The 10,372-nt window shown below is 37.4% G+C and overlaps 1 protein-coding gene across 1 annotated transcript; it reads left to right on the top strand.

The window, feature by feature from the left end:
- The first annotated feature begins 2,165 nt into the window (after positions 1-2,165).
- Positions 2,166-10,236, top strand: LOC106516244 (Golgi phosphoprotein 3). Its single transcript, XM_014006503.1, has 5 exons — positions 2,166-2,570; positions 3,041-3,172; positions 5,805-5,919; positions 7,084-7,244; positions 8,094-10,236. Exons 1-5 carry the CDS (start codon positions 2,358-2,360, stop codon positions 8,355-8,357), a joined length of 885 nt encoding a protein of 294 aa, XP_013861957.1. The 5' UTR covers positions 2,166-2,357; the 3' UTR covers positions 8,358-10,236.
- Positions 10,237-10,372: the final 136 nt, after the last annotated feature.

Below are 10,372 nucleotides of genomic sequence, written 5' to 3'. Positions count from 1 at the left end.
CTTTCTTTCTTTCTTTCTTTCTTTCTTTCTTTCTTTCTTTCTTTCTTTCTTTCTTTCTTTCTTTCTTTCTTTCTTCTTATTTATTTATTTATTTACTTATTTATTTACTTATTTATTGTACATGTTATGTTTAATGTAACATGAGCGTTAGACAGATATCGCTTTGAAAAAACATCTAGAATCATGTATGGAATAGGCATTAATCTGGTTTTATTTGTGTGAAAAGATCTGGAGACTCTCCGGTTAACTGGACCGGAGAGTTTCTCATGTTTCAGGCCGAGCAGTAATATATAATATACTAATCAAAATGTAATTTGAGATTCTTAAATAACAAATATGACTAGTCTTAATTCAATTTCAGATATCTGGAATGAAAGTGTCGTGAATCCGATTTTATGCTAAAATGGCTTGCCACAAAGAATTTGGACTAGTCAAAAATACAATTCGAGATATCTCTAAGTTAGTCTTGACTAGTGGCTTTATATGGCAAGCCATTTTGTTTTGACCCTTCTGTACACAGCAATTAAACATTATGTATAGGCCTATATGTCTATGTCACTGGGAAACCTTCAAAATGTCAAAAAAAATATAAAAAATGTAATAAATAAATAAATAAAAATAAATAACAAACATCAAATGATAATGCAAGAGAACCAGTTCCAGCTGTTTTTATTTTGTTGATTGCCAAATAGCTACAATGACAAAATATTGTAAATGGACAAATAACCAAAACTATTGCTCAATATTATGTAGAAAATGATAATCGTGATCTGTTTTCAAGCTGCACTAGTTAATGCATGAAATATGGACATAGTTACTTTCTCTGGTGCTCCTAGAGAGAATCATCCAATAAGCCAGCAACACAGTCTTATTTTATAAAATATGAATAGGAAATATGAGTAATATGTGCACACCATGAGCTCTCTAGTCTGCATATAGCTATGATTTACAAATAGTTGTATTAAGTCACTATAGCCTTTCTTTAATCATGTGCTATTAAGTGGTCTGCAGTGTCAGAAGTCAGTCCAGCTCAAATTCTGTTTTTAACACAATTTATATCTCTGTAGCTCGTGCTCAACATGAATTAAAAAACAGATAGTTTATTGTTATTCCTTGCAGCTTCACAAAACTGCAGGCAACTGTTTGGACAGCTTAGTGGCAGCATGGGGGCTTGCGAGCAATTTTTTATTTCAGATATCTAAAAACATCATTTTGACTAGTCATAATTACGTTTGAGATTTCTTGAATTGCATTTACAGATGTTTGACCCTTCAAATGATGAATCCAGTGTTGTCATTTTAGATATCTTAAATTACATTTTGACTAGTCAACATTCCTTTTAAGATATCTTGAATTGGAATTATGACTAGTCAGAATGTTAATACAGATATCTTAAATTAACGTTTCGGACAGTCAAAATGTAGTTATTCCTAGTCAAAACTCATTTTTAGATATAGAACAGGGGTCTGCAACCTGCGACTCTGGGGCCACATGTGGCTCTCTGGTTCCTCTGCAGTAGCTCTTTGAAAATGTGACCAAACATAACAGAATAAAGTTTTTTGGGTTTTTATACCCACAACTGACATCAATTTGTATGCAAATATGTGATCAAAACGACTAATAAAAAAGTAAAACGTGTTAGTCTGCTGTTTACTGTTGTTTATAAGACAACTTCTTTTTCTCAAATCCATCAGTTATCTTAAAATCATTTGAAGACAACATAATAAGAATTAGAAAAAAAATCCCTGAATAATTCAATTGTACTACTTTTTATTAAATTTGGTATAAACCAAACAGTATTTTCTTGTTTACATGAATATGGTCTTTTTATTTGTCCTTATGTGTATAATATTAAATAATTTAATAATAACAATATTTTTTTTGTCTTGTAGTGTCACCTCCACTGACCGTAAAGGTTCCCGAAAAGACCTTGAATAGGCCCACGGACCACCCATTGATAATCACAGTTGTAGCTTGTTTTGCGGCTCTGAACACATTTTATTAGTGAGACAAGGAGCAGAAATTGCTCCTTTGATCATAAAGGTTGCAGACCCCTGATCTAGAACGTAATTACAGATAGTCCGACGAAACCGATTTTATGCGAAAATGGCTTGCCATACAATTAACGCAGCAAACAAGACACGCTACGTCACGTCATCGCCACCATGTTGGATCAGGAAGTAGGCAGAGTCGTTGCAGAAATACCGAGCCGAGCTCAACGTTAGCGGCCGCTTCCTCGCAGTCGGCCTTTTCTTCCCCAGTTTTCATCTTTAATATTTTCGTTACATGCGGCGCGCTTCTCTCGTTGATCGAAGTAGGCGCTTGTCTCCGGATTCCGTCGTCCCGCAACTCCAGCTATGACTTCTCTCACGCAGAGAACCTCGGGCCTTGTCCAGCGGAGGACCGAGGCCATTCGCAGCGCCGCCGCCGAGAAAGACAAGGACTCCGGCGGCGAGGAAGACGAGGCGCGCCGCGGGGAAGAGGAGGAGGAAGACGACAAGGGGGACTCGAAGGAGACCCGGCTCACGCTCATGGAAGAGGTGTTGCTTCTGGGCCTCAAGGATCGAGAGGTGTGTGGCTGTTTGTGTCAAGCTTGTCGAGTAAAAAAAAACTTGTTGTCGGTGGAACCCAACATTTGTTTTTTCCAACATAGTGTTTACGTTGCGTCACGAACCAAAATGTCAACACGCAGAAACTTTTATTCAACCGGTTTTCTGCATTTGTGCCTACAGCTTGAAACACCTTTAGCATGTTAGCTAATCGGTGTCAAATACTTTCTATTTATGCGAAAGTGCAACGTGTCATTACTCTGCTTAATAACCGTAATGTGGCGACATTTGGTGTTGCTTTTCAGTCGTCTGTTAAATTCCCGGATGAAAGCAGTAATTAAACACTGACGTCCTTAGCACGGCTTCTTTTGTTTGCGTTACCTGGGAAGTCTTGACAGCTTGCCAGGAAGTAACCTGAAAGTGCTGGACTGTGACTGGCTCTACACGTCAGCTAAAGTAAGCAAGTGTGTGTGTGTTTTTTTTTTCTCAAGGGCTACACGTCTTTCTGGAATGACTGTATTTCTTCCGGTCTTCGCGGCTGTATGCTGGTAGAGCTGGCCCTCAAAGGAAGGATACAGCTGGAGGCCTGCGGTGTGAGAAGGAAAAGCCTGCTTGGAAGGAAGGTGAGATGTTAGGAAGTAAAAAAAATTATTTGGGCTACAATCACCAGCATCACTGGCCTCATAAATATGAATACAGGCTCATCTGTGGGCAGCACATTGTTGTTACACTTGACACCATTCCTGTCACAGCAGGGGTACATTTTTTCTGTTCAACACCAGCAAACCCCAAAGAAAATTAATTGAATAAAGTATGCCACAAACTTAATAGTCACACTTAATGAAGAAGACGGTAAAACCTAAATTCTTATATTTTAGAGCCGTTGTGTCAAACTCATTTACACAAGAAGAATAAAAATTATATAGGTCTTCTGGTCGGGTTCTTCTCTAATGAAACGTTTCATCTCTCCGCCAAGAGACTTCTTCAGTCTGAGAGTTTCAGGCAAAATTCAGGCTTTTAAGCMCTGCCTCCATGTGACTGATACTCACATCACATGGCTATCGTTGACACCTAATTAACACTTATTGTTACCAGGGGGTGGAGTGACACTGGCAGTGGCCGCGCTGTAGGAGGGGGACAACTGAAAACGGAGGCCTCCACCTCTGTTTAATGATGGACGGTCTTTCTTCACAAAAATGGCTTCTTTTACTCCTCTCTCAAACCAACGTTCCTCTCTATCAAGAATGAGAACATCCTCATCTCTGAAAGAGTGACCGCTGGCCTGTAAATGATTGAAAACTGCAGAGTTCTGGCCATTAGATGTAGCTCGTCTGTGTTGGGACATTCTTTTGAACAGTGGCTGCTTTGTTTCCCCGATGTATAACTGGTCGCAGTCCTCCTGGCACTTCACACCATATACAACATTGCTCTGTTTGTGCCGGGGCACCGGATCTTTGGGGTGAACCAGCCTTTGCCGTAATGTGTTTTGGGGTTTGAAAGCCACTGGGACATCATGTTTAGAAAAGCCTGAATTTTGCCTGAAACTCAGACTGAAGAAGTCTCTTGGAGGAGAGACGAAATGTTTCATTAGAGAAGAACCCGTCCAGAAGACCTATACAATTTTTTTTCCTTTTTGATTTTTTTACCTGGATTACTGAGATGCATCAGGTCATTTACACAAGGGTCCAAAATTCAAAACCTGGTCCAAACCAAAGGCTAATCTATCAATACTTATGGAAGAAATGTTTTATAACAAATTATTTTTATAGAAATACAAATTACCTTTTCCTTATTATGTTTTGTTACATTTTTTACAAAGAAAATGAATTAAATTTAGAAAGACTTTTCATTAACATTTACTTCTTATCCCTTTTTTATCTCAGAGATACATTTTTATCACAATCCATCAAACCAGTTAAAAAACACTAAGAATCCAATTATTTGACTTTAAAATAAGAAGAGACAAAATTTGCAACAAAATGTAATTGATCTTTCCACATCAAAATTAACGATTGAAAATTTCAAACTTAATTTTCTTGGCTTTAAAGTTAGCCAGCTGTCATGACAAGAATGAACTAAATACAGTAACAAAAACAGAAATACTTTCACATTTAAAGTATTACCTTTGGGGCCAGGTGAAATGTTAATGAGGGCCAAATTTGGTCCACTGGCCTTGAGTTTGACGTGTTTTAGAGAATCATGGTTTTAACTGGCGAGATAGGAAATGTGTCTTTTTCAGATAAAGTCCTTAACTTTATTCTTGGCACTCCAACCTTAACTTTGAATACTGATCTACATTAGACCTCCAAGCTTAATCACAAGTAATAAGAGTTTTTCAAATTCTAATAAATTGTAATGTGTTTTATTTATAGGTTAAAAGAAACAAATTAAACATGGCAATGCTTTAGAAATATTGACACTGGGCATTAAAAAACCCTAGTCATTTGACTTCTAATTATACACAATATGGTGTATAAAACTGTTTTTTAATAAAGTCAAACAAATGTAAAATTAAGAATATGACACCTATGGGCATGCTAATAACAGTTATTTGTAATATAATCAGAAAATGTGTAAATACATAGGCACAAAATCTCAATTTAAATCATCCACAACATTAATTTAGGAGCTAAAATCTGACTGCTTGTGGATAAATACTGTCTCTGAGCTGTGAGGTCACTAATACACTGCTCAAAAAATAAAAACAACACACGCTAACTCCCAATCTTAATCAATGAAATATTCGCATTGAGTACTTTGTTCTGTACAGAGTTGAATGTGCTTCACAAAAGTTTGATTTACTTGGACTTAGCGTGCGTTGTTTAAGTGTTCCCTTTATTTTTTGAGCAGTGTATATTCTTAGTGCTTCTCTAGAGGGAGGCTGAAAAATGTAGTTTGAAGAGTGATTGACCACACATTCACCACACAGTCTTTAGTATGGGGCTTAGACAGCAGCCTTGTGGAACCCCAGCATTCGCCATCAGGGACAATCTATTCACAACTTTTACAATCTGAGTTTCATCTCTGAAAATTCCACAACCACCTACAGATGGATGAGAATGTTTAACTTGGTAATCATAAGACGTGTCGTGAGGTCTAAAATGTTTGTGTGTCGTAATTTAACACCAGGAACTGGTTTGTTTTCATGCCAAGTAATGCTCCACTTCATCTACTTGAAATTCCTGTTTGCTAAGAATACGAGTCCAGCTTAGAGAAAATAATACAGCAACTAACAATTATCTTTTGTTTTGCAAGGTTATCTGCAAGTCTGATGCTCCAACAGGGGATGTGCTGCTGGATGAGGCCTTGAAGCATATTAAGGAAACTCAACCTCCAGAGACTGTCCAGAGCTGGATAGAGCTGCTGAGTGGTGAGATAAGCAGTACTGACTTTGCTAACCAAACTCAACAGTAATATGCTTATCGTTACACTCACTTGAGCAAACAAATAATGTGTTTTCATTCAAATATTTTGAGCTGATTTGTATTTTTATAGTATCACAATTAGGGCTGCAACAACAAAATGATAAAAATCGATTATTAAAAGCGTTGGCAACGAATTTCATTATCGATTTGTTGTGTCGTATGATTTATGCATCCCTCGCCATGTCGCGGAGCCGTTTATGTCACCCGCAGAGCGTTGTCAATGCTGGCTGACCTAAATAAAGTTTGGGAAGAAAAAACCCTCTACCTGTAAAGATCCGCCCTCTGTGAGACCCTAAAGTGAAAAGTAGAGACTTTGAACTTTAAATCAGTTTTTAAATTGTGTTGTTAGGCCAAGTAGATCCGAAGTTATGATAGAAAGTATGTGCTACATTTAATTTTTTTAAATAACGGTCTCATTTTATGTGAGCAGCTGTTGCTTTAGAACCGTTTACTGGGTCGAACAATGTTTTAGTCAGACAAAACCAACAACAAGGAAGCAAAAAGTAAAAAAAAAATTTGAGAAAAAATATAAATGTTAAATATAAATAAATTATAATTATAATAAATTAATAATGGTTTTACATCTAAAAATCACATTTTCTTTTAATTTATTTTCCTCATTCAGCAACCTATTAAATTTTTATGTTCCTTGTATGAGAAATACACTTTTTTTTCAGTCAGTATTAATACAACTGGCAAAATGTTAAAATATGTATGATGTGCTTCTGGTTTTTAATTCAGGAGATTATAAAACAAATCCTTCATGTTATGAAAAGACCCTCTTGATCCAAGAGAAAACTGTTTTTTAAGAAAATGGCTGCTTATTACTTAATTGTTAGTCAATCTATAAGATAAATCAACTTCACATAAGTTAATAAATCAATAACTTGTATAATACAGGAATTAAATTAATTTATATCTACTCATATTCATTTAATTAAGCGTTTTAATGATTTGGCCGATTAATCGAAACAATCGACGGATTAATCGATTATTAAAATAATTGTTAGTTGCAGCCCCAATTGCCCGGTCTGTATTAACAACGTCTAATACAATTATAAATTAGGCAGTGAAGCAGTTGTAAACGTGGATCTGGCTTTGACTTTTAGGAGAGACCTGGAATCCCTTAAAGCTGCACTACCAGCTGAGAAATGTCAGGGAGCGTCTGGCAAAAAACCTTGTGGAGAAAGGCGTCCTCACCACAGAGAAGCAGAACTTCTTGCTGTTTGACATGACTACACATCCACTCACCAACAGTACAATTAAGCAGGTATGATGGCAATGTTCTGTTATTTTTCTAAAAATAACCGTCTATACTCTGATAATAGTCTTTTACATGAGCATCAGTCATACCTCGGCTTCTTCCTGCATAGTTCAAGAGTCATAAGATCATTGTAAAGTTTAATTAGTGTATCAACTGCGGGTGTGTTTTTAAAGGAAACAATAGATCAAACAGATTATTCCTAATTTTGATTTCTGTTTTATTTTAAAAATGCATTAATGTTATTTCTGTCTGGGGAGGGGGGGAATAAAATAATTTCAGATGCATGCCAAAGGGGCACTGATTTTTCCTGAGATGATTAAAGCAGGTTTTGTTTTGGCTATGTGATACTTTATCAAAGCAATGAGGACAAAGAGAAATGACTTGCTTTTGATTTTGTCTCAGTTCAAATGTGGCCTTGCTCTAAATCAAGCCCTTAAAAAAAGCCTAATAATGCTGCATACCAAGCTTATAATATTTTAGAGTTTAAAGTAACTTTCATTTACTTCTCGGTATGTTATGTTTATCAGACTCATGAATAGTTGCTCAGCTTTGGATGAACAGAAATAAGAATAAAATGACTAGATCCATGAATATTTTTTTACAAATGGGCCTGTCGCGATGAGCAATCAATTAATCGCACGATAAATTAAAATGATGTTGGTCATTTCGTTTGCTTACTTGTTAGTTTGTGTCTCCCTTTGTCTCCCTCTTGTATCACGTATTTGCCAGGCTCATGGCCGTGAGAGCCTTGTGAACAGACGTTTAGTTACTAATTAGACCCTCCAGCCAGCCTGACTGTGTGTGACCTGTCATTGTGAAGCGAGGTGTAACACATCTTCATTTTATCCTCGACAGCGCCTTGTCAAGAAGGTCCAGGACTCCGTTTTGGAGAAGTGGGTCAACGATCCCCATCGCATGGACAAGCGGGTCCTGGCCCTCATCCTCCTGGCTCACTCGTCAGACGTTCTCGAGAACGCCTTCGCCCCGCTGCAAGACGACCAGTACGACGTGGCCATGAAGAGAGTCCACACTCTGATTGAGCTGGAGCCTGAGAAGGAGAGTACAAAGCCCAACGCCAACGAACTGATGTGGGCTGTGGTGGCTGCATTTACAAAATGAGAAGGAAAATACCCCCAAAAAAACACCTGGTTGGTTGGACTGAAAGATCTGGCTATGGTCTGTGTTATTTAATTGGTTGAAGGACTTAATGAGACAGACTTCACTTTAATGAGACAATCTATTTTGGGTTGAGGAGCCTGTTTATACATCTATTCTGGATGGCATTTGTGGTGGTAGTCCATATTAACAGTACAGTCTGGTTGGTGGTGGGCTTCACCAAGTAACATTTGATTGGATGGGATGGAATGAATGACGACAGGCTGTGATGACTTGAGAGAGGTAAGGTATCTGCCACTGCAAGGCTGGAAACATTTAAAAACATCAACACTACAAGCGGACGGCTTTCTGTCAATGTAGGATCACATCAAAGAGTGGATATGGTGGCGATTAGTGAATATGAAGATATCGACTGGAGCCAAGTTTCACTTCGACTGAAAAAAATATACATAAATACATGCATACAGTATATAAATATATATATCACCTCTGCTTTATTTTTACAATTAGGCCCCGTTCTGAAATCTGTTTCCTTTTTTCTCACATTCTAATTCAACGATAAATGATGACCTACATAGCTATCGATGCTCTTTGCACTCAGAGATCTCCTGCCTCCACCAGCTCATTCCCATTGTTGGGAATGCCTGCTCAATGGTTACTGTTAAGACAGACTACCTGAATGTTTGACCCATTCTCTCTGTCATCTCTTTCAAATGGTCTGTCCTCCCTCCTTCCTCATCACATTTGTATTTTTTTTTTTTTTTTTTTTTTGAGGAAGTAAGAGAGGATAAACGCCCCGAGTTCGGTTCCTGTACCAGTTTAAAAAAAAGCGAGGTGGATAATTTGACCCTTAGAGACACAAATGCAGAATTACATTTTGAAGAAAGAAAATTAGTTTGCTGCTTTTGCCGAGGGCCTGTTCTGTGTTTTATATAATGTGGCTAGTCTTCCATTGCTATTTATGTTGCTAGTTGATGACTTGGAGTAGCTTTCCATTTCTCACAATCTTGCCCAGTCATTCCCCTTGTGGTTTGAGTAACATTTAGTGTTTATTGGGCAATGTAATTTGCTCATGTTTGAAAATGATGGAACCTACAACCTGATAAGCGATGGCAAATTTCCTTTAATTTTGTCTACAGCTACAGAGCTCTGTGAACACTTTAAAATCATTCCTTTGGGCAAGTTAAAAAGGCTTCTGCTTACATTTCTATGTGAACTCAAATGAAAACAGATGCAGGCGAAACTCATCTCTGTCCTGAATCGCTGAACATCCATCCTGAGAGATTTACTTTGGTAATTAGGGGTTACTTGCACAAATGGACTGGGAACGTTAAACCAGAAAGTTTAGTTTCAGTTTGTTAAATGTTCTTTGTTCGTTTCTGTTTTTGGTTTATAAATTTAAAAAGAATCAGAATTTCTCACTGTTATTAGAAGGGTTTCTAGCAATGCAAAATCTTATTGTTACGGATCTTTAGAGAAACCTGAAGCCGTATTTCATGCATGAGTTTCCAACGTGATTCATCCTAGCTTGACTGTTCACTGTTTCCCATTTACAGAGGAAATCATGTCCACGAAAACCCTGCATGTCTGTGGAATTTCCACCTGACGTGCGGAAACGTGTAAATTGGATAAGCTGACCCTTTAAGTTTCTATTTGGCAATTGATGCTTTTTTTAACTATATCATGTCATAAATCATGATTAATTTTGTCCAAAGGGTTAAAAAAAAATGCAGAAGCCGTTGTGTTGTTGTGTGTACAATAAGAGTGTTACTTGGGTCCAAATGGTGAAAACAGTCAGGTGGGACAAAGACTAACTCAAAAACATGATTTCATGCTGGTCAGGTTAACTCCATTTTCACAATAAAGTTCTGAGTGGATTTCTGCTTTGGTCTAATCTTTGGATAATGTGACGTCACCTATTGTTTGAGTACATTTTTGTTCAATTTAGACGAACAACATACCCAAAACGTATGAAGAACTGTTCTGATCCGTTTACAGCAAAGAGACCATGCATGTCC

The sequence above is a fragment of the Austrofundulus limnaeus genome, unplaced genomic scaffold, assembly GCF_001266775.1.
Source record: "Austrofundulus limnaeus strain Quisiro unplaced genomic scaffold, Austrofundulus_limnaeus-1.0 Scaffold36, whole genome shotgun sequence".
Classification (NCBI taxonomy): Eukaryota; Metazoa; Chordata; class Actinopteri; order Cyprinodontiformes; family Rivulidae; genus Austrofundulus; species Austrofundulus limnaeus.
The sequence above is the reverse complement of the archived record's forward strand: the minus strand, read 5'-3'. Positions and strand labels throughout refer to the sequence as shown.